Source organism: Mobula hypostoma, chromosome 8 (genome assembly GCF_963921235.1).
Source record: "Mobula hypostoma chromosome 8, sMobHyp1.1, whole genome shotgun sequence".
In the NCBI taxonomy this organism is placed as follows: domain Eukaryota; kingdom Metazoa; phylum Chordata; class Chondrichthyes; order Myliobatiformes; family Myliobatidae; genus Mobula; species Mobula hypostoma.
The window spans coordinates 89,654,819-89,679,642 of record NC_086104.1 but is presented as its reverse complement, the minus strand read 5'-3'; the positions used below and the strand labels follow the sequence as shown (position 1 = coordinate 89,679,642).

Below are 24,824 nucleotides of genomic sequence, written 5' to 3'. Positions count from 1 at the left end.
GGAGAGGAGAAATTGAGCATCCCTGTCTAGTGCCTCTCTCTAAAATAAAGGAGTCAGAGAGGTCCCCATTTATCTTAATTTGAGCTATAGGGCTGTCATATAGAGTCTGGATTACTTTAATAAACTTTTCTTGAAAGCCGAATCTTCCTAACACTCTGTATAGGAATGCCCAACTAACCGAATCAAAAGCTTTCTCAGCGTCTAATCCTACTACCATTGTCTCTGTCTCGTTCTTATTAACTTGTTCTAATATGTGTAGAGTTCTCCTTATGTTGTCCTGTGTTCATGGCTCTACCTTCATCTATGTGTTTAGTCATATCCTCAAAAAATTCAATCAGGCTTGTAAGGCACGACCTGTCTTTGACAAAGTCATGTTGACTATTCCTAATCATATTATACCTCTCTAAATGTTCATAAATCCTGCCTCTCAGGATCTTCTCCATCAACTTACCAATCACTGAAGTAAGACTCACTGGTCTATAATTTCCTGGGCTATCTCCACTCCCTTTCCTGAATACTGGAACAACATCCGCAACCCTCCAATCCTTTGAAACCTCTCCCATCCCCATTGATGATGCAAAGATCATTGCCAGAGGATCAGCAATCTCCTCCCTCACCTCCCACAGTAGCCTGGGTTACATCCCATCTGGTCCTGGTGACTTAGCCAAATCGATGCTTTCCAAAAGCTCCAGCACATCCTCTTCCTTAATATCTATATGCTCAAGCTGTTCAATCTGCTGTAAATCATCCCTATAATTGCCAAGATCCTTTTCCATAGTGAATACTGAAGCAAAGGTTTCAATAAGTACCTCTGCTATCTGCTCCGGTTCCATACAGACTTTTTCACTGTCACACTTGATTGGTCCTATTTTCTCACGTCTTATCCTCTTGCTCTTCACATACAGTACTTGTAGAATGCCTTGGGGTTTTCCTTAATCCTGTCCGCCAAGGCCTTCTCATGGCCCCTTCTGGCTCTCCTAATTTCATTCTTATGCTCCTTCCTGCTAGCCTTATAATCTTCTGAATCTCTATCATTACCTAGTTTTTTGAACCCTTCGTAAGCTCTTCTTGACTAGATTTTCAACAGCCTTTGTACACCATAATTCCTGTACCTTACCATCCTTTCCCTGTCTCATTGGAACATGCCTATGCAGAACTCCACACAAATATCCCCTGAACATTTGCCACACTTCTTCCGTATGTTTCCCTGAGAACATCTGTTTCCAATTTATGTTTCCGTTCCTGCCTGATAGCCTCATATTTCCCCTTACTCCAATTAAACGCTTTCCTAACTTCTCTCTTCCTATCCCTCTCCAATGCTATGGTAAAGGAAATAGAATTGTGATCACTATCTCCAAAATGCTCTCCGGCTGAGAGATCTGATACCCGACCAGGTTCATTTCCCTATACCAGATCAAGTACAGCCTCCCCTCTTATAGGCTTATCTACATACTGTGTCAAGAAACCTTCTGGAACACACCTAACAAACTCCACCCCATCTAAACCCCTTGCTCTAGGGAGATGCCAATCGATATTTGGGAAATTAAAATCTCCACCACAGATACCTTGTTATTATTACACCGTTCCAGAATCTGTCTCCCTATCTGCTTCTTGATGTCCCTGTTACTTTTGGGTGGTCTATTTAAAAAAAACACCCAGTAGAGTTATTGACCCCTTCCTATTCCTAACTTCCACCCACAGAGACTCAGTAGACAATCCCTCCATGACTTCCTCTTTTTCTGCAGCTGTGACACTATCTCTGATCAACAGTGCCACGCCCCCATCTCTTTTGCCTCCCTCCCTGTCCTTTCTGAAACATCTAAAGCCTGGCACTCAAAGAAACCATTCCTGCCCCTGAACCATCCAAGTCTCTGTAATGGCCACAACATCATAGCTCCAAGTACTGATCCGTGCTCTTAGCTCATCCGTTTTGTTCATAATACTCCTCGCATTAAAATAGTCACATCTCAAACCATTGGTCTGAGTGCGTCCGTTCTCTATCACCTGCCCATCCCCCCTTTTGCACTGTCTCCAAGCTTTCTCTATATGTGAGCCAACCACCCTTTCTTCCGTCACTTCAGTTTGGTTCCCAACCCCCAGCAATTCTAGTTTAAACTCTCCATAATAGCCTTAGCAAACCTTCCCGCCAGGATATTGGTCCCTCTAGGACTCAAATGCAACCCGTTCTTTTTGTACAGGTCATGCCTGCCCCAAAAGAGGTCCCAATGATCCAGAAATTTGAATCCCTATCCTCTGCTCCAATCTCCCAGCCACGCATTTATGCTCGTTGGGTCAAGAACTGAATGGTTGAAGGATGTAGCTGTTCTTGACTCTGATGGTGTGGGAATTCAGGCTCTATACCTGGTGCCCAATGGCAGCAGTGAGAAAATGGCATGGCTTGGATGGTGGGTAATATTAATGATAGGTGTTACCTTTTTGAGGCAATGTCTTGTAGCTATTTCTGATGGTGGAGAGAGATGTATTGGGCTGAGTCCACAGCTCTCTCCAGCTTTTTGCATCTCTGAACGTTTGATGGTCATTGAACAACAGGTCATATTTTACAGCTGGTTGCACTGTAATATTGATCATACCCATGTGTGGTCTCCAGGGAGAAGCAAATGGAAATTCAAAACCTTAACCAATTTGGGAAAAAGTTGACAATTCTCAGTACATTATGCAGTGGGTTAGTAATTTGGAGGGCACTTTAATCCTGGCAATCTATCTATATACTACTAAAACTCTCATTGTCTGTCTGTTTGTGACCTCCAATTAGCACAAACGGTGCATTACAACAGCACTTTTTTTTTGGCTAAATTGAATTGAAATGCACTAACTTACAGAATGCAGGTAAAGTTCAGGGTTATATATTCGTATAAAAATTGCTCATTCGCCAAAAATCAACAGGCTGGCTTTCACCTGAGACCTGATCGGCCATCATGGAAATCAGGGTGCGACAGTCAGCATGCGCACGGCCAGCCTCAGCAGTGACACCTACCAGAGCAAAAGGGCAGGGCAGCTCTATTTTGAGGGGTCACATTCTGCTAATCACCATCAGCATGTGCAGGATTGGGACAGATCTAACTGCCAGCTATCAATAAGAGATAGTTAAATCTTATTGTAATAACATACTTTGAGATGCCCATAAAACCCTTTGCTGCAGTCAAAGGACAGCGGTGACTATATCACATCCATTTAGGAGAGCGCCAAGCACATCATCAAGAATAATCAGCATCCTTTGGTGTTAGTGCTTTGTATCTTCTATCCAGCATTAGGGTAAAAAAAAAAGTCAGCCTAATTATGCCATGTGGAAAGAGAAGGGGGACATTATGGTCAAGAGATGATGCCAAACGTCGTTGGGAAGCGGCAAGGAGAGGGAGAGAACAAGAATCGGATGAGGCCAGGGCCACAGGACTTCAGGATCAAAGAGTCAGGACAAAAAAAAATCAGAGGAGGAGAGGCATGCACGTCGCCAGGATCAGAGACAAAGAACAAACAGCAGAAGAGATGAAAAGACGGGGGATAAAAGGACTACACGTCTCCAGAATGATAATGAGAGGCACAAGGGTGGCAGATAAACTAGAAATGATGCCATCAAAAATGTCCTTTGGTAAACGAGAAGGAGCTATATTTGCTTTGCTACGCGTTGTTCTTCTTTAATAAACTGAGGTTTTCTACTTCAATTTCCAAAGCAAAGCAATACCAATAGCATTCAGGAATATTTAATGTTCATTCTGGTCACATCAGACTGCACTACCCTTCTCCCAAAGGGTGCCCCAACGGGTCACCCCGTTCTCTAGTTTTATATAACACCCCTTGCATTTTGTACGAAGTGATCACGGCTTCCTCCAGAAATGAGCAGAGTTCTTGTTCAATAGTGTTTAAAGGTTGAGCAGTGTATATATTTAACAGGCTGAACTAAATTAACTTTGTCCTCCTCTTCTTCCAACAGTCTGTTCTGAAAAACGACCAGATTTCAGGAATTCAGGGAGATGTAACAGATAAAAAATCAGAGGCGCTAAATGGGATTCATGAAGATATAGATGCCAAACAAGGTAAGCAAGTTGTGTTTTCTGGGGTTGGGTAGGTGAGTGATGATTCTGGAGAGAACAGAGTGATGCTACTTTGAGGTAACTGGGTGTGAGACCTCTCCTTTTGGGATTTGGAGACTAGACCAGCACAGATTTTCTCCTAGTTAAGTTGGCTTGTAAAATCTTCTGACGTGACCTAGTTCCTTGTGACCATGGGTCCCACAGCAAAACTTAAACATCTGCACAAGTTCTTGAAATTGCCAAAACATTATAGTTTGTTGTCCAGATGCTGGCGAGTAAGATTAGTGTGGATTGGTACTGGGCTGGCTGAATGCCCTGCCTTCTGAGATGTACGACTCCAACAGTTGGCAATAATGTGTCTGGGTTTGAATTGGTTTGTGGAAAGAAATGCTTTGGTTGCCCTATATTACACTAACATCAACAGCGGATATGGAACGTCCTATACTTGGATTGTTTGCAACCCTAGATAGATGGTGGTACGCATGCTTAGTAAACAATGGTTAAAGGTTCATTGTATGAGACTTCAATCCATGCTTTGAATCTTGGAACTCAGGGTATGGAATGCCGTCTCATGCAAAGAACCTCTGGAATCTTACCTTATGGCGCTAAGACTAGTGATCCTATTGAAGTATTAAACACCGAAGCTCGAAGTTTGGGAAGGGTGGTTAAATGTGGTGATCACCAGCCGATGGCAGACCATAATAACCTGAGTCATTGTGTGCTGGTGAATGTGGTGAGGGTGGTTCGAGGAGTGAGGATAGTTTTGGAGTGCTTGAAAGGTGCATTAACTTGAATGGGAGTGAGGAAATCCATTGGAAAGGGTATAATTTTCTGATAAGTGTGGTATGTAATTGTGTGCTCACTATGCCTCTATGCCCACCTTGGCCCTGTGCACAGACCTTGTCAAATGACTCAAAAGCTTGTGAATCTAATTTTCACAGCAAAGCAATACTGGACACCTGCTATTGCCTTTTGGATGCTGAACTGGACCCTAAATGCCCTCCCTGTGAGAAATAATACTTTGAGCTGTTCAAATAATAAAGGAGATCCCACATTCCATGCTGAACTATTATGACTCCTTACAAATAGTAACTGATACTAGAGAGTTAATAAATGGCCGTTGTGCTTCCTGGGTATACAAGGTGGGTTCCAGGGATGTTTAAGCTAGTAGTAAGGGAGATAGTGGAGTCTTCACTGAAAGATCTGACAGAGCATCTAGAACATTAAACTATAATTAGTGGGCAGCATAGATCATTCGTGTTAGAACAGTACTGTTCTGTTCTTTTAAGTATCAAAGATAAACAAAGATAAAATGTATATGTGAAGTTTCAAACTGTCAATATAGGAGACATTAGTTTTTCAACAGCTGGGCGGGGGGGGGCATGTAACATAATGGATCTCAAGCAATATGCTATCAACATTGGAAGCAGCACTGCAGTCACCAGCTTGCATCTCAGATGTAGCTCTGAAGTGAGTGGAACTTCAAAATTAGTAAATAACTTTAAATTAGTACCAAGGAGCATAGAATATAAAAGCAAGGAGATAATGCTGAGCCTTTATAAGACACCAGTCAGGCCACACTTGGAGTATTGTCAACAGTTTGGGGGCCCCATATCTCAGAAAGGATGTGTTGTTATTGGAGAGAGTCCAGAAGAGGTTCACAAGGATGATTCTGGGAGTGAAGGAGTTAACATATGAGGATCATTTGGCAACTTTGGGCCTGTACCAACTGGAATTTAGAAGAATGCATGGGGATCTCATTGAAGCCTACCAAATGTTGAAAGGACTAGATAGGGTGGATGTGGAGAAAATGTTTCCTATAGTGGTGGTATCCTGAACTGGAGGGCACAGCCTCAAAATTGAGGGGTGACGTTTTAGAACAGAGGTAAGGAGGAATTTTTTTAAACCTAGAGAGTAATGAATCTGTGGAATGCTCTGCCACAGGCTGAAGTGGAGGCCAAGTCCTTGGATATATGTAAGGCTGAAACTGATCATTTCCTGATCAGTCAGTGCATCAAAGGATATGGTGAGAAGGCAGGTGTATTGTGTTGACTGGAATCCGGGATCAGCCATGATGGAATGGTGGAGTAGACTCGATGGGCTGAATGGCCTAATTCTGCTCCTATATCTATGGTCTAAGGATCACTGGGACAAAATAACAGACTAAACTTAGCACAATCAGCAAATGAATTCCAATGAAAGGCTTTGGTAGAAGGATGAGGAAATGATTGAAGTGGGTGGGCAGAAAGTTCCTGAATTTGACAAAAGAAAGGGTTCTGGGAGTACAAATAGACTGATTGTTAACTATTGCAGCCCAGGGCAGGGCAGTGAGGCTACGAAAAGTCATCAGAACACTGGAATACAACTGAAAGTTAAGTATATATGCAACCTTGGGCCCCATTTCTGACCTCTATTCCATAAAGGAAATGTGCATGTTGGGACTTTAGAGAAGATATCAGAACTAAAAGTAAAAGGAGCAGTGATCTTCTCTGCAAGAACCGATGGGTGGTAATCTGGTAGAGGTCTTTAAGGTGAAGTAGATACATGTGAGATGATATGTTAAAGGGTACTGGGAGAAGTATATCTTAAGATTTTGCTGGCTAGCCTTTCACCTGTTGTTAAACCTCCCTGACCTTTCTAAGTCTTTCATACCTTTCCTGAAGAATTACATCAACAATACACCAACCGGTGAGGGGATAGGAAGAACCTCCTGTGGACTGATTCGTAGTCTGACCAAGGGCACATGTCCACCGGTTGTTTTGGCACCTGGGTTGTATAGGGCCAGGCCCTGGAAGTCTGAGTTGCCTGTGTACCTGCTGTACTTGGTGCAGTTATGTACCAGGCCCTGCAGGGTGCTGGTGTAGCTATGGCACAAATTTCTTAAGTCGGCTTATCTGATGGGATGGTGGGATGGATTTGTGGCGCTTGTAGCGGGACGGCCAAGGGGACATCAGTCCTATTTCCTGCCTTTCACAATTGAGTGTTCTCTTCCCCACGCTTCTTAACCCAAATCTGTCTGTGACCTCTTGTCCCAACTTGAAGTGCTTTGACATGCCCAGAGCACTCTATCCCCTGTTCTGGACTCACCATCAAAATTGGACTTTCGTTCCCCACCCTGGCAACTCCTTTGAAATACTGTAAACCTTCGCTTGGGTTGTACTTTGATCCACACAAGGATCTGTTCTGGGACCCCTGCTCTTTGTGATTTTGAAAAATAACTTTGATGAAGTGGAAGTGTGGGTTAGTAAGCTGTAGATAACACGAAGATGGCTGCTGTTGAGGATAAAGTCGAAGGTTGCTGTGGTTACAATGGGACATTGATAGGATGCAGAGCTGGGCTGAGAAGTGACATTGGAGGGTTAAGTGCTACTCTTTGGAGGGTTAATGGTAGGATTCTTAGCAGTAGAGAGAAACAGAGGTATCTTGGGGTCCACATCCATAGATCCCTCATGGTTGCCGTGCAAGTTGATAGGGTAGTTGAGAAAGCATATGGTCTGTTGGCCTTCATTTGTCAGGGGATTGAGTTCAAGAGCCATGAGGTAATGTTAGAGCTCTATAAAACTCTGGTTAGACTACACTTGGAAGATTGTGTTCAGTTCTGATCATCTCATATAGGAAGGATGTGGAGGCTTTAGAGAGGGTGCAGAGATTTGTTAGGTTGCTGCCTGGATTAGAGAGCATATCTTCTGAGGGAAAGTTAAGTGAGTTAGGGGTTTTCTCTTTGGCGTGAAGGACGATGAGAGGTGACTTACTAAGAGTTGTATAAGGTGATGAGAGGCATAGAGTGGACAAGTAGCACCTTTTTCCAACAGCAGAAATAACTAATATGATAGGGTTTTAAGGTGATTGGAGGAAAGTATAAGGATGATGTCAGAGTTATTTTTTTTTACACAATGGTGAGTGTAGGGAATGTGCTGCCAGGATTGGTGTTTGAGGCAGATACGTTTAAGGAACATGGATGAAAGCAAAATGGAGGTCTATGTGGGAGGGAAGGGTTAGATTGATCTTGAAGTAGATTTAAAGGTCAGCATAACATCATAGTCCAAAGTGCCTGTATGGTGGTGTACTGTTCGTACGGTGTTCTATATTTTAGACTTAAGCCTGTGTGAACCCAATCCATTTTATTTCTCTTTAGGCTTTTTCATTGTTCATGGTTTTGGATTTGGTGCTGCTTGTAAGGGCAGCGCTTGCTACCCATCCCTAATTGCCTTCAAGAGTGGCGATAAGCTTCTTGGATTGGGTGCAAGGTGGAGATATTCCCATGTTGCTTTGGGATAGGCACTTCCAAGAGTTGGGTGGGCCCAGTGATGACAAAACGGCAGTGAGTAATATTTTGAGACTGGAGAAAGTGAGATCTGGCTGGGAGCCTACTGGGGTGGTGGTCATTGGCCTTGGTGGTAGATGTTGCATTTGGGAGGCTTTACAATACATTCTGTCAATGGTTAAGCCCAATATTTTTCTGGTAAACTTAAGGCAACACCCTCCCAAAGCTGCCTTGTGCAGCAGGCAAAATTGAATGCAGCTGCTCACCTCCTGACCCAGCATGAGGGTTTGGCAATCTAACCCTGTGTTCAGCTGAGGCACAGGAAGCGTCTGTTGTCATTTGGGACTGAATGTAAGACTCCGAGGTGCATTACTTCGCCTAGGCTCTGTGCACGGGGCTGGGGGGTAGGAAGAACTATGTCATGGTGTTTGGCACAGGTAGGGCTCCGTTTATATGTATGCCATACATGGGGAGCAGGGGCAAGTTAAATGAATGCCATTTTCAGGAGGGGATGTTCACAAAAAATTTCCCAACAATATGCAAAATATTCTGTGTCTTCCTAACTTGCCCACCAGCTTGTTCTGTCATTGCCCTGTGTACAAAATTCTTGGAATTTTCTTTTCCCTGGGAAATGTCCGGTGGGTGGGGAAAACTCAGCTTCTTTAGTTGTACTTCAAGAAGTTGCTGTCTTGTGATTGGGCTAGTTGACTTAGGTCAGTGTCCTCAGAGGCCATGTGACTTTCTATTCCACACCCCCCCCCACCCCACACCCTACACTTCCCTCTGCCCACTGGAGATGCAGGAGTGTGATTAGTAACTCTCAACCAGCCCCTCCCCACCCGCACTGAGGTGTTTCGCTCAATAGAGCAGTAGCCTGACAGTTGTCAGCTGAAAGGGCAGGGGTGAGGTATAGTCATCACAACAGGAGACTGCTGAAATGGGCGTTCAGTGTGCCTTTCTCTTGGATCCAGTGTAGAAATAGTGAAGGAACTTTGCGATTTGTTTTATTTTAATTACCTGGACCAATTCACTTTAACCCAAGTGCTTTGCTGTCAGCTGTTCTTGCGTGATTTCCCCCTGTGGTCTGGAGAATGTCAGGTGTTTTAGCAGCTGCAGGTAAGGGTCACTTGTGAACCCAGCTGTGTGAATGCTGTTTTCTGTTTTAAACTTGGACTCTGATCATTTGTACGTTTACATTGTGCTGAAGCGATTCGGTGGGAAGGATTTGCCTGTGTTCTGAGACTTCTGCAGCCCTTTCAGTTGTGAAATGTGATTTATTCTTCCCCTTCAGAGCCTGAATTTATTTTTTAAAAACTGATATGAGGCGATGTCCTTAGTCTTGTAGAAGTTTGAATTTAAAACTCTTAAAGTACGTGTGTTGGGATATTAAGAATGCAACCTATTTTTGTTTTAAAAAATATAATCTACCTAAGGATTACAAATATCAATTTCTGAAGGAAGTGATGGTTTATTTTAAGATTAAATTGTGGATGTATTGTTTTACTCCAGTTGATCAATCAGCAGCTCGATTTCCCCTCAGGATGCATCCAGTGCTAGGGCTTGCTGAGAGTAATGTCCTGAGGAAGACTTGAACGATTATTTCTTAAAATTGCCAAGTTGCTTTTTCATCCCAGATTTCCTTTAACAAGTTATAGAAATAATGAGGATTTTTGCTGGGGAGTTGCAGGTTAAGGTGGGGCATGCATTGTTCAACTCCGTATCCTTCATCCAGTAGGTTAACAAAGGGAAGGTTGGAAGGATACAATTTGAGTGACCTTGACTGTTCCTTCCACTCTCTCATTCCCATCTTAAGATCTTCTATTCTCAGGATAGTTGTCATTTGGATTGTTAAAATACCACGTGCAAAATATCACAAATCTTGGTTTATTCATAAAATGGTTCTTGACATTGAGCTAAACACCAGCAGTGAGGAGATACATAATGTGGCTGGGTTCAGGTTGAAAAATAAGATTGTGTTGGACCTTTCTAGTCCTTTAACCCTTCAGATGAATTTAGACTTGAGGAACTGATCTGTTGTCAGTCTGAGAGCTCCGAGCCCTGCAGGAGGGAAGCACAATGTGCTCTGGATGGAGGGAGTGAATGTCCTTATCCTGCAAATGTCTTGTCACTTTCAGTTTGCTGATTTGGGGTAGAGGTGTAGAACCTGCAGCTGTCACATTGGGACGGAGTCTGTTTGTTCAGAGATTTCCTCCCTGCATTTTCAGTGATTAACTGCAGCTGTCTTGGATTGACTTAAGATATGAATCAATACCTTAGTGTAAGATGTCTCCCACACAATGGATCAGTGTTTAAAAATAAACCCCACAGCAACATTTCAGTGGGTTTTTGGTCGTATTTGAAATCTAACATTTCTAGTACAGTTAAAGATTGTGGCTTTGAGTTCTGTAATAATTCAATATATCTGATAGATAGTTGCAAGCTGGTATCTAGGAACTAGAGTTTTGCCAGGCTGGTATATTATACAGGCCAGGCCAGAATAGTGGTGGGCCCTGGAAGCAGAATTTGTTAGTATTTAACAGGTTATGAAGGTAGTTGAACAAAAGGAGAATAAAAGAATGTGGTAGGTAGCAGGCGATATCTGAGGTAACTGCTCATGTAAGGGAAAAACAACAAAGTGATCTGACTGCAAGCCTGCCTCCATGTGTTGTGACATCACCATCGTTGTCTGGTTCAGCACCTGAACCAGCAGACTTCATCCCACTGGGCAGACCGCAGTTGTGTGTGCACGTTGTTGAAGTTTGATCTGTGTTCATTTAGATGTCGGTGTACTCTCATAGGTGATTGGAGTGCTTTGCAGGCAAATTTGTATGCACCAAGATGTTATTAAGCTAATGAAACCAATAGTTCTTTCTAGTGATTTATTTCAAATCTAAGATCTTTTTCAATCCCTTTGTTTTGTTATGGTAAAATATTTTATTACTGGCCATTAGTGATTGTCTCAGCTTTGACAGAACACAAAGCGAGTCACCCTGTTGTGCCGAACTAGCACTGCAGGGTTACTGTGCCCACCTGAGGAGGCAGACAAAACATTGATCTAGTGACAAGTGATCACCGAGGCAGAGGAACGGGGAATGGGCTGTATCTGCACCAAGTACAGCAACCCTGAGAGCGCGTCATACCTGCTCAGCAAGTTCTTCCCAAGTACTGACAGAAAAAGTGTATCCAATGTTACTTTCACCCTGATCACCATCTACATGTGTGGCTGTACCAGGTGATACGTGGTTGTATCAGGTGGTACATGGAGCCTAGGTACATGGGTGCCAAGTATCTCTTAAGTACTGAAGTCCTACCTACCTGGTGTTGCAGAGGATAATTCAGGCCCTATTACTATGCAATGCCCCATTCAGCTGGACATTGCTGCACCAATGGTCCTTTGTGGAAGAGTTCTTAAAAGGAAACATCTTTGACCATAAGTCCATCAGGCTGTGTCAGCGCGGAATGCTTTGCAGATACTGCGGGTCAGGAACTCTATGGATACGGTGGGGTGTTTCCCTGAACAGACTATCCAAACCATCTTGCAGAACACATCACTAGATCTCACAAACAAGCACCATGTCCTCACTTGTTTGGTGGTGAAATGTGCCTAGGCAGTCAGATTCTTCCTGTACAGATAAAATATCATCCCCAACGCACACTGCTCTTGGGACAGCTGCGGTTGGGAAGTAATAGTTACCCACCTCTTTGCAGCCTGTGGATTTCCAAAGGGCTGTGTCCCAGTTCATCCCACCAGCCGCGTAACAGAGGACTCTGATCTACAGGCTGTTCCTGAGGACACACAACAAGACAGACATCAGTTTTTGCTGGGAGACCATCAACTTGGTGAAGCATGCTCTTTGGTCTTTCTGAAACTTGCTTGTTTTGCAGCGCAGCAAGGTGTATGTAAGAGAGATGCTGCAGATTGTCGCAGTCCAGGCTGCGGGAGTGCATACTAAGAGATGCAGTGAATGCCAAGTCTCTGTAGGGAAGGACCAAATCTAGTAGGCTCCATCCGCTTCCGCACTTGGAGGGGCAGCATTGGGTAGGGAAGCTCCTCAGGCAATAAAAAGTGCATATTATCCCAGGGTCTACGCGGGTAGTATGGTGCTGTGTTTGCTGTTTTTTTTCCATTTAGAAGTAAGTTTATACTACTAAATATATCGACCATGAATGTATGTTTTTATTCGTAATAAAACAATTATTTCTTCCTAAGTATATTTTTTATTATGGTCTATTTTTAGAACTTTGAACACTAGAGCCCTCTGACCCACAATGTTATGATGCCCTTTCAACCATCTCTAAGATCAATCTAATGCTTCCCTCCCACATAATCCTCCAGTTTTCTATTCTCCATGTGCCTATCTAAGAGTGTCTGGCAGAGCATTTTACATACTCACTGCTGTCCGTGTAAAACTCCAATCACCTTAAAATTGTGCTGCTCCGAACTCGCCAATCGGAATCAAAATTGGGTTTAACATCACTAGCATGTGTTGTGAAATTTGTTCTTTTGCAGTAGCTGTGCATTGCATTACAAAATAAAAAAAAACTATAAATGACAATAAATTATACAGAGGCCCAGGTTTTGAAGCCTTTGTATAATTTGTGAAAAAAGTCTCAGTTTATCTGCTTGATCTATGCCTTTTCTTATTTTATACACCGATCAAGTCATCTCCAGTCCAAAGAGAAAAGCCCTAGCTCGCTCAACCTATTCTCAGAAGATATTCTCTCTAATCAAGGCAGTACCCTGGCAAATCTCCTCTGCACCCTTTTTAAAGCTTCCACATCCTTCCTATAATGAGGTGACCAGAACTTTATACAGTATTCCAAGTGTGGTCTACTTCAGGTTTAAGTTTAATTGTCATTCAACCATACACGAATCAAAGGTGTCCACTCGGACCCTGCGGGAGGCAAGTGCAGAAATGGCCGGGGCTCTGGCAGAGATATTTTAAATCATTAGTAGCGACAGGTGAGGTACCAGAGAATTGGAGGACAGCCGATGTTCCGCTGTTGAAGAAAGGCTCTTAAAAATAAACCAGGAAATTATAGACCAGTGAGCCTGTCATGAGTAGTGGGAAAGTTATTGGAAAGTATTCTGAGGGAGCGGATATATAAATATTTGGATAGACATGGACTGATTAAGGATAGTCAACATGGCTTTGTGCATGGTAGGTTGTGTCTAACCAATCTTAGAGTTTTTTGAGGAAGTTATCAGGAAAGCTGATGAAGGTAAGGCAGTGGATGTTGTCTACATGGACTTTAGGAAGGCATTTGACAAAGTGCCGCAAGGGAGTTTGGTCAAGAAGATTCAGTTGCTCGGTATTCAAGATGAGGTAGTTAATTGGATTAGACATTGGCTTTGTGGGAGAAGCCAGAGGCTGGTAGTAGATGGTTGCCTTTCTGACTGGAGGTCTGTAACTAGTGGTGTACCGCAGATATCGGTGCTGGGTCCATTGTTGTTTGTAATCTACATCAACGATCTGGATGGTAATGTGGTGAACTGGATCAGCAGATTTGCAGTTGACACCAAGATTGAGGGTGTAGTGGACAGTGAGGAAGGCCTTGCAGCAGGATTGGGACCAGATGGAAAAATGGGCTGAAAAGTGGCAACTGGAATTTAATACAGACAAGTGTGAGGTGTTGCACTTCAGTAGGACCAACCAGGGTTGGTCTTGCACAGTGACCGGTAGGCCACTGGGAGTGTGGTAGAACCAAGGTATCTGGGAATACAGGTCCATGATGCATTGAAAGTGGCGTCACAGGTAGACAGAGCCATAAAGAAAGCTTTTGGCACATTGGTCTTTATAAACCAAAGTAACGAGTACAGGAGTTGGGATGGTATGTTGAAGTTGTGCAAGACATTGGTGAGGCCTGATTTGGAGTATTGTGTGCAGTTTCAGTCACCTACCTACTGGAAGATGTAAATAAGATTGAAAGAGTACAGAGAAAATTTACAAGGAAATTGCCAGGTCTGGAAGACCTGGATTATAAGGAAAGATTGAATAATATTTCCTAGAGTATAGAGGGGAGATTTGGTGGAGGTATACAAAATGACAAATAGTATAGATAGGGTAATTGTAAGTAGGCCTTTTCCACTGAGGTTGGATGGACTCCAACTAGAGGTCATGGGTTAAGGGTGAAAGGCAAAAAGATTAAGGGGAAGATGAAGGGAAACTTCTTCACTCAGAGGGTCTTGAGAGCATGGAATGAGCTGCCAGCATAAGTGGTGCATTCAACCTCGATTTCAAAGTTTAAGACAAGTTTAGGTAGGTACATGAATGGAGGGCAATGGTCCTGGTGCAGGTTGATGGAAGTAGGCAGTTTAAGTGGTTTGGCACAGATTAGATGGGCTGAAGAACCTGTTTCTGTGCTGTACTTTTCTATGAATACCCATGAATACAGCCAAACAAAACAGGTTACTCCAGGGACGAGGTGCAAAATACAGTACCAACAGCACAAGGCATGTATAACACATATAATATAGTAAGTACATTTAAGATATCAGTAAAATACAGTAACACACAAAAAGATATGTATAATCCAAGTTCCTGAGTCAATGAATGTTGCAGTAGTGTGCAGACAAACAGTGGTATGCAGCACCAACTCTAGCTTGGATGCCGCCCCACATTGCTTCCGCTTGAGGCCTAGTTCTTGCTACTACCAAGGCCATACAGCTCCCCTACTGTCTGCCAATAAATCAGTGAATCGGACTTGCAGTGTTCCACCTTAACATCACCCAACAGGGTATTGCGATCGCAAGTAAAGCAACTAAGATAATCACTCGCTGTTAGATTGCGCACTGATTCCTCTCTGATGCAGGCAGCAGCACGATCCACACCAAGTCCAGCTCCTTCAGCTTATTACCAAGGAGCAATTCACTGATGGGGTAGCTGTGGTACTGTAAGTTCTTAATGTCCAGCTGGGTTTTGTGATCATACAAAATATGTTTAAAAAGGAATAATATCACCTTTGGTTGACCCCGTAGAAGTCACTGATCAAACATGCTGCCACAGAGCTGCAACATTATTTCGAGGTTTGGAACTCAATCCCCTGAATAATGAAGTCCAACACACCATATGCCTTCTTAACCACCCTATCAGGGAAGGAGGGGAACGTAGACTCAGACCATGAGAGGCCTGCGTCGGGCCTTTTCACAGACTAGAGCAATGTGTGGTTAAGTGCCTTGTTCAAGGGCACAAACACGCTGCCACAGCTGAGGCCCGAACTAGTGACCTTGAGGTAACTACACGAACGCTTTAACCACTTGGCCACGTGCCCAACAACTTATCACCCTATCAACTTGTTCAGCAATTTTGAGTGATTTATGGACATGAACCCCAAGAACTCTGTTCCTTCACACTGCTAACAATCATGCTATTAACCTGGTAGTCTGCTTTCCAATTCAACCTTCCAAGGTGAATCACATCACGTTTCTCTGGGTTGATCTTCATCTGCCACTTCTTAGCCAACCTCTACATCCTATCAATGTACCATTGTAAACTACAACAGCCTTCTACACTACCCACAACTCCACCTTCTTTCGTATTATTTGAAAACTTACTAACCTATTATTCCACTAACTCATCCAAGTCATTTATAAAAAAAATTACAAAGATCAGGGGTCTCAAAGAACAGTTCCCTGTGGAATACCCCTGGTGACTGACCTGCAGGCAGAATATGTTCCGTCTGCAAGCGCCTACTGTGGACAAGCCAATTCTGAATCTACACAACTAGGTTTTCCTGTTTCCCCTGCCTCCTGACTTTCTGAATGAGCCTACCATGTGGAACCTTATCAAAAGCCTTGCTAAACTCCAGGTACACTACACCCGCTGCTCTACCTTCATCAATGTGTTTTGTCACATCCACAAAGAATTCAGGCCCGTGAGGCATAACCTACCTCTCATAAAGCCATACTGACTTTCCCTAATCAAACTATGCTTCTTGAAATGTACATAAATTGGGTCTCAAGAAATCCCCAATTATTTTCCCATCACTGAAGTAAGACTCGTAAGTCTATAATTTCCAGGATTATCCATACATTTTGTTTTTAAAATTAAGAAAAAGATCGAAGAACATAAGTATAGGACTGACAATGTGGCGCACCCTCAGTACTGCTTTGCAGCGTCAGGTTGATTTCTGTGCTTGTTTGGAGTGGAGAGTTGATAAAAACCTAGTGTGGATTCAAATGTACTGTGACTGATGGTGACAGTGTTATCAAAGGTTCTCCCCAGTATCTGTAAACCTTGTCTATTCATCCTGCCATTGTTTGTGAAGCCCTGCTGTATGCAAATTGTATCCTCCAATAATGTAACTTTGCTGACAGTGTTTAAAAGTACTTGGTGCATGCCATTGTGAAAACCATGGTGTAAATGCACGCTTTTATTGTACGCCGAACTAGTGTAGTGCAGTGGTCTCCCAACCACCGGGCTGCCAAGCATGTGCTACCAGGCCGCGAGGAAACGATATGAGTCAGCTGCACCTTTCTTTATTCCCTGTCACGCACTGTTGAACTTGAACATAGGGTTGCCAACTGTCCCGTATTAGCCGGGTGGTGGCATCCGTTAGTCTCGCAAGACCATGGATCTGCGCCTGGAAAGTCTTGCTTCAGTCTACGTTAGAACAGCGTCTGTTATGGCTGTAGAGTCCCACACGGGAGTGACAGTCTCGGCTGCAGTGACTGCACTTGAAGGCACTGTCCTCCAGTGTTGTCTTGGTGCTGTTTTTCTCACGAGTGCGCTTTTCTTCAGCAGCAAGCCCTAGCTTCTCTTCTCCTCTTTTTAGACCTCTGCGTAGTTCCAGCCTCCAGTGAGAGTGATTGTTTGCGATGTCCTCCCACCTCTCCATGTTCATTTTCAGTGACTTCATGTCTCTCTTGCAAACGTCTTTGAAACGAAGATGGGGCCGCCTTTGTGTTCTCTTGCCAGAGGCCAGTTCCCCGTACAGCAGGTCTTTCGGGATCCTCCCGTCTGACATGCAGTGTACATGGCCCAGCCAGCGAAGACGGCGTTGTTGGAGCAGGGTGAAGAGGCTGGGTACCTGGGCGAGGGCCAGGACCTCATTGTTGGTGACTCGGTCAGTCCACGTGATGTCCAGGATGCGTTTCAGGCTGCGAAGGTGGAAGGCGTTGAGACGCCGCTCTTGTCTGTAGTAGAGGCTCCAGGTCTTGCTGCCATAAAGCAGTGTGCTGAGGACGCAGGCCCTGTAGACTGCAACTTTGGTGTGCGCTAGCCGGGACATCCCGTATATTGGGCTAAATTGGTTTCTCCCATACCGGACCGTCCTTGTCCCATATTTCCCCCCGCTAAGGTAGAGCGTTCCTATGAAACCCTTCGTGCAGAAATGGCGTAAAGCTCAGAAGCAATTACAATTAGTTTATATGGGAAAAATTTTTGAGCGTTCCCAAACCCAAAAAATAACCTACCAAATAACACTAGCATATAGTAAAAGCAGGAATGATATGATAAATACACAGCCTATATAAAGTAGAAATAATGTATGTACAGTGTAGTGGGGAAGATTAAGTCAAAACCGATTTGTGGAAAGAAAATTGGCACGTACGCGCATGCGCACACAGGTGCCCGCGCAAGGCTTCATGGCCATAGTAGTCTTTCCTGGGGTAATCAGAAGTGTCCCAGGATTTGACTGCTACTTTTGTTGTTGTCCCTTATTTGGGAGTGATAAAGTTGGCAACACTAACTGTAAAAGATATGTTGAGGTGAGTTTAACCCTACCTGAACACGTCCCCCCCCCGCCCCCCCGGTCCACAAGAATATTGTCAATATTAAACCGGGTGCAGTGCAAAATGGTTGGAGACCCCTGGTGTAGTGGACCAAGGCCACCGATTTATAATTGTTCAGTTAAATTCCATTTCAATTACATGGATGTTTTGGCAATGAAGTATCCAATTCTGTCCATAATTCCACAAATTTGTTTCAAAAGCTTGCATATTGCATTGTTCATGATTCCTCTGTTAATACTGTTAAGCTGTGACCCTGGTAAAGGTGCACTTTCAAGTGCAAACATAAAGAACTATTACACTGGTCTAATTGGAAAAAGTTTTGCTGCAATGACCTGTGTCTCTGCTAAGCATGTAAGCATTTCCACTGTTTTTTGCCCTACTGAATACCATTGTGTCAATTTAGTCATTCTCTAAAACTTGCTCAGTTTTGCTGTAGGATGTTTTACTGGTTGTTATTTCTTGGCCAATGAGCTGCAGATTTTAACCCTGTAATGGCCACGAACATTTATGGTATTTTATAAGCTTTACAATAAATTTGTCAGGCACGAAGCCCAGAAATGCAATGGGAGGTTCTTCTGACAGCTAGGTATGTTCACTGTAGTCTTAGTATTCAACTAGGCTTGTTTTATTTAATGCAAGCCTCAAGGGGAACAGTTAATTCTTTGCTTGGGTGTCGAAGCCAAGTGTGGCATTTATGGCCTCTCTCATTTTCCTCTGTGAATTTTGTAAACCTTTTTGATATAATAAAATAGTCTGCTAATCATTGCAAGGGAAGTGTTGCAAGTGCCGTTGACTGGACTGGGCTGAATCAATGAAATACCTACAGTGAACTACCTAGGTATTCTCATTGTCTGCTGGTTGAAATGTGGATGTGCTCAAAAGATTTGAATACCATTTTGTGAGCTCCACTGTTTTTGCCACCTCCTTACTGTTGGCATCTCGTGCTGGGTGGTGGTCAGCCATAGCTGCAGTCTTGACTGCTTTAACCATCCGTGCAGGAGAGATGTCTTGGTTCAGAGTTCCTATCCCATGCCAATATCTGCCTCCAAGTATTTTTGGAGACATTATCCAAAGTCAATTGGGAAATTTACTCTGCATGTCCTTTCAAAAAGGTTCAAAGGTTCATTTATTGTCAAAGTATACAACTCTGAAATTCTTCTCCGGGTAGCCAAAAAGAATTTCACATTTTGAAGCAACACACATCAAAGTTGCTGGTGAATGCAGCAGGCCAGGCAGCATCTCTAAGAAGAGGTACAGTCGACGTTTCAGGCCGAGACCCTTCGTCAAGGGGGAGGGGGAGATCCAAAATGATAGGAGAAGACAGGAGGAGGGATGGAGCCAAGAGCTGGACAGGTGATTGGCAAAGGGGATATGAGAGGATCATGGGACAGGAGGTCCGGGGAGAAAGAAGGGGGGGAGGGGAACTCAGAGGATGGGCAAGGGGTATAGTCAGAGGGACAGAGGGAGAAAAAGGAGAGTGAGAGAAAGAATGTGTGTATAAAAATAAATAACTCTGACTATACCCCTTGCCCATCCTCTCTGTTCCCCCCCCTTGTCTTTCTCCCCAGACCTCCTGTCCCATGATCCTCTCATAACCCCTTTGCCAATCACCTGTCCAGCTCTTGGCTCCATCCCTCCCCGTCCTGTCTTCTCCTATCAATTTGGATCTCCCCTCCCCCTTCCCCCTTTCAAATCTCTTACTAACTCTTCCTTCAGTTAGTCCTGACAAAGGGTCTCGGCCTGAAACGTCGACTGTACCTCTTCCTAGAGATGCTGCCTGGCCTGCTGCGTTCACTAGCAACTTTGATGTGTGTTGCTTGAATTTCCAGCATCTGCAGAATTGCTGTTGTTTGCATTTCACATTTTGAAAGTGTCCAACCAAATGGCCTGACTTCTCTGTTCAATGTTGCCATCTACTGTTGTGCTTTCTGTGCATCTTGTTGGCAAAGGACCTTGTCAATATAATCTGGTTATTTCAAAGTTCAAAATTCCAAATTATTTTTTTTATCAAAGTACAGTACATATAAGTCACCAGATACAACCCTGGGAGTCATTTGGAATTAGATTTGGAAGTGTCCACCACTGCCAAAAGTGAATAAAAATGCAATGAGTTTGATGGAATTGTTCAATGAGTTTGGAGGGCTCAGTTGTCTCTTGTAGCGAAATATGAGGTGTCAGTTACATAGTGAAAGTAGAATCTGTGATTGTGTTTGAGAGCAGAGAAGGTCGAGGGAAGCATGTTCAGAATTAAAGGGCTTTGGAGATTGTGAGGAGGAGCCGTTAACACTAGCAGGATGATTCATAATAAGGAGGCTGATTTTATGATTGGCACAGAAGGTATTGGGAGATTTAAGGAATATTCTTTCCTTTTATGTTTTGTGATGTGGCTTGTACTGCCAGAGAAGGCAGATTTATTAGCCCTCAAAGGCATGTGCTGTGTACATTGGGTGGGGGTGTGGTGGAAAAAGTGGATAAGCCTATGGGGAAAGGCAGTTGACAGGGGTATGGGACTCAAATAGCTTCCTTTATATTTTACATTGATCTTCACCATTGTGAAGAAAACCTGAGATCAGTTTTAAGATGCTGACTCAGTCATTTCATAATATTTTCAGGATTTAATACCAAAGAGATGAGATTTGTTCAAAAGGGGTCAAACTCAGTTTTACTGACCTTGGATGGTTTTCCTCTGTCGGTAATATCAGACATGTACTTGGTTAGGTGAAGGTCACTTTTACTAAGTAGATGGCTTGACTTCTCAGTTCAATGTCGCCATCTACTGTTGTGCATTCTATGTGTCTTGTTGGCTGAGGATCTGATAAGTATAACTGGTTAATTCAAAGTTCAAAATTCAAAGTAAATTTATTATCAAAGTACATATACTATATGTCACTATATACAACCCTGAGATTCATTTTCTTGTGGGCATACTCAATAAATAATAACCCTAACAGAATCAATGAAAGACAGCCCAACTTGGGCGTTCAACCAGTGCGCAGAAGACAACAAACTATGCAAGTACAAAAACAAAGAAAGAATAAATAAACGAAAAATATCAAGAACATGAGATGAAGAGTCCTTGAAATTGGACAATTGCTGCCTTTTTGGAGGTGGGAACAGAACTTCGAGCTTGCAGGGACTCCCAGCTTGGGCTTCATGGACTCCTTGCTTAGTGGTGTTGGTCCATGGCATAAAAAATGTTGGAATCCCTGAGAGAGTGAAATGCAAGGAGGAAATATTGCCAAATAATGCATTTACAGAGTATGTTAACTATTTTCTTTTAAAAGGCAGCATAATATAGGTAAATGGGTGGTTGGTTGTCACAAATGACTGAGAGTATGCCGCAAGGTCCCTCAAGTCAGCCTGCCATTCAGTACGATCATGCAGGTCAACTCTCTTGTGCCAGTTCCTTAATTTTTAAATTTACCCATCTCCACCTTAAATATTTCTAATGATTTGCCTTTCACCACCCTCAAGGGCAGAGAATTGCAGAGATTCACTACTCTCAGAAGGAATTTCTATGAACCTCACTTTTGATCTCTGGAGGACTTCTTACTCATGGGACAATGTCTTTCCTAACTAGGGAGGTCACTCTGCTTAGTAAGTGAGACTTGTGGCTTTGAAACAATCTCAGGTTCTGGGGCCTCCTCCGTGGTGGGTTGTAGGAGTTGACTCTGGATCTGCAGGAAATGGTTCTGACAACTTTTCTTCTGGACGTGTTGACATCCTGAACAGTGCATGGCAAACTGCTCAACCTGCTGATCTGTCCCAGGCCACCAGAGAAGGCTTCAAACCAATGCTTTCATTTTGACCACACCTAGATGACCAGCATGAATCTCCTCTGTCACAGTGAAAGCTATCAATGTCCAATCCCAGGGAGACGGAAACAATAGTTTATATGTAGGAATACCAACAGAATTGACGTGACCGAGCAACACCGTGAGACAAATTATTCTGAACACAAGGCTTCCATGATGTTCAGGAGTCTGCTATAAATAATAACAGAATGTGGAAACTAAGTGTCAGTAATAATAAACTTGACAAGATCAAACAGAAAACACAAGATCTTGCAACTCTAATTAAGACAACAATTAATAAAAACGGGTGCTTGAGAATCCTAGAAGCCCAATACTATATGGGTCACTGCAGAGGCCTGCAGATATCGTGACATCTTCTAACACTTTTGCTCTCAGCTCGGATGGTACAACAATTCTCAATCCCCACAAAAGGCAAAACCCAGCAAGGGCAAGTTCAGCCCAGCACTGGTAAAAAATGCCCAGCCCAGCACATTCCAGCCATCTTGAGGCTATATAGACCTGAGACAGTGTAGGGTCTTTTTTGGTTTCCCTGCTGTATTAGGGAGACTTTCAATTTACATTAGATTATGAGAACACTCAGTCCTCTTTTTTTTGTCATTTAGAGATGCATACATGCATTAAGAAATGATACAATGTTTCTCTGGAGTGATATCACAGAAAACAGGACAAACCAAAGACTAACACTGACAGAACCACATAATTATAACATATAGTTACAGCACTGCAAAGCAATACCATAATTTGATGAAGAACACGGTAAATAAAGTCTCAAAAGTCCCCGAGTCGATTGACTCCCGAGTCCTCAATAGCAGGCGGCAAAAGGGAGAAACTCCCTGCCATAAACCTCCAGGCACCGTCAACTTGCTGATGCCTTGGAAGCAGCCAAACACAGCCGACACTGAGTCCATCCGTCCGAAAACTTTGAGCTTCCGACCAGCCTCTCCGATACAGCCTCCCGAGTGCCATCCTCTGCCGAGCACCTTTGACCTCGCCCCGGCCGCTGAAACACGCAAAGCCGAGGATTTCGGGGCCTTCTGCTCCGGAGATTCCGGTTACCACACAGTAGCAGCAGCAACGAAGCGGGCATTTCAGAAGTTTTCTAGATGTTCCTTTGTACTCTTCACGTCTGTCTCCATCAAATCAGGATTGTGCATGGTCCCCTACTTGACAGATAACAGACATCACCACTGAAGTGGCCACACACGCTGCTGTCGCGCCGCCATCTTCTCCTCCTCCATTAGGATCAATACATCAAGAAATGTGTCCTCTTTTGTAAATTTTTCGGGTACTTCCTTTTCCAAGAGTAAACAGGACAAATCCTTCAGCATTCCCGTGATTAGTTGTCCTCTAAGAATGTGATCTTGTAATTCATTCTGTTGATATTAGTGGAACACCCTTCTGTGAATTAAAAATGGACACCAGTGGTTGATGATCAGTAATGAGGGTAAACACTCTCCCATACAAGTACTGCTTGAAACGTTTTACACTCCAAACAAGGCTCATTGCCTCCCTGTGAATCTGTGCATAATTTTTCTCTGCAGCAGTAAGGGGAGGTGACACAAAGGCTATGGGGTGTTCACTTCCATCACTCATAACATGTGACATGACTACACATGTATACCATAAGGCAAGGGATCACAGACAAGCTTCACTGGACAATGTGGATCATAATGTGTGAGCACAGTGTCTGACATCATTGTTTCCTTTGCCAGTTCCGGGGTGGAGTAGCCAGGTTTAGCAGGAATCACAAAGTTTCCGTCCTGGTTCAGCGGGAACCACAATGCTGCCGTCCTGGTTTTACCACATACAAGCTCAATGTGCCTTGTTGGTTGTTGTATTTCAGTTTGACCCATGTTATTCCCATAGGTGTTATCTTTTCTCCAGTATAAGTTCTTAGTTGGATACCTGCAGGCTTTAGTTCAGTATCTTTGAAAAGCTATTCAAACTCATACTGTGGAATGATTGAAACAGCTGAGCTAGTGTCCAATCACAGACAAGGGAAAATCTGCAGATGTTGGAACTCCAAGCTACACACACAAAATGCTGGAGGAACTCACCATGTCAATGTCCAATTCCTTTTTAAGTAATTTGCTATTCACTTCTCATGTTAGCTTTTACATTGTAATACCTAAAGCTGCTGAGTCCTGTGTCACTCTCATCATTATCAGATTTTTTATCAACCCCATGCAGATTATTGCTCTTTTTGGAACTGCAACTTGACTTTTTATCTCTTTCTCTTCGCTGTGCAATCATTTTGTTTTTGTCTTCCTGACATGCTCATTGTATGTGTCCTATTTCTTTGTATTTTCTGCAAGTTTCGCTTGAAACCTGTATTGGTCTGGTGAATGTGAGCCCCTGCCACAACAGTAACACAGTTCGTTTGGTAGGCCAGTTTCTATTTGGATGCTGCAATTTTTGTTCACCCTCACCTGACTGCAACTCAATTGCATCTCTGGCTGCAGCTTCCATTGATACAGTGCTTCAATTAGGAGCTGTTTTTGAATGGTTTCTTGTAAGATTCCACAGTCTAAGCGATCTCTCAGTGTGTCATTAAGCCCTTTACTGAATTGGCAATGTTCAGACAATTTCTTCAGTTTAGCCACATGCACTGAAATAGATGTCCTTCCCTTTTGATTCTGCTTATGAAACCTAAAGCATTCCACAATCAACAATGGTTTTGATTCTAAATGTTCCTGCATTACATTTCGTGATATCACCTGCTCTATAAAACTGTCTTCTTTATTGACTGGTTGCATCACAGTCTGGTATGGAAACACCAATGTCCTTGAATGGAAAATCCTACAAAAAGTAGTAGATACAACCAGTCCATCATGTGTAAAGCCCACCCCTCCACTGGGCACATCTGGATGGAGCGTTGTCAGAGGAAAGCAGCATCCATCATCAGGGACCACCCCAACTATCCAGTTCATGCTCTCTTCTTGCAGTTGCCATCAGGAAGAAGG

At 43.4% G+C, this 24,824-nt stretch overlaps 1 protein-coding gene across 2 annotated transcripts in view; it reads left to right on the top strand.

Annotated features, from left to right (window-relative positions):
• LOC134350708 (A-kinase anchor protein 12-like) overlaps window positions 1-24,824 on the top strand; it is an 82,061-nt gene that overhangs the window by 30,772 nt on the left and 26,465 nt on the right. The window contains exon 2 of one of the 2 annotated variants that reach the window (XM_063056292.1): window positions 3,950-4,052. In XM_063056292.1, coding sequence (XP_062912362.1) covers window positions 3,950-4,052 — 103 coding nt within the window. Of the gene's footprint in view, window positions 1-3,949; window positions 4,053-9,213; window positions 9,430-24,824 lie in introns of those variants that run through there. The other variant, XM_063056293.1, reaches the window with a different exon arrangement.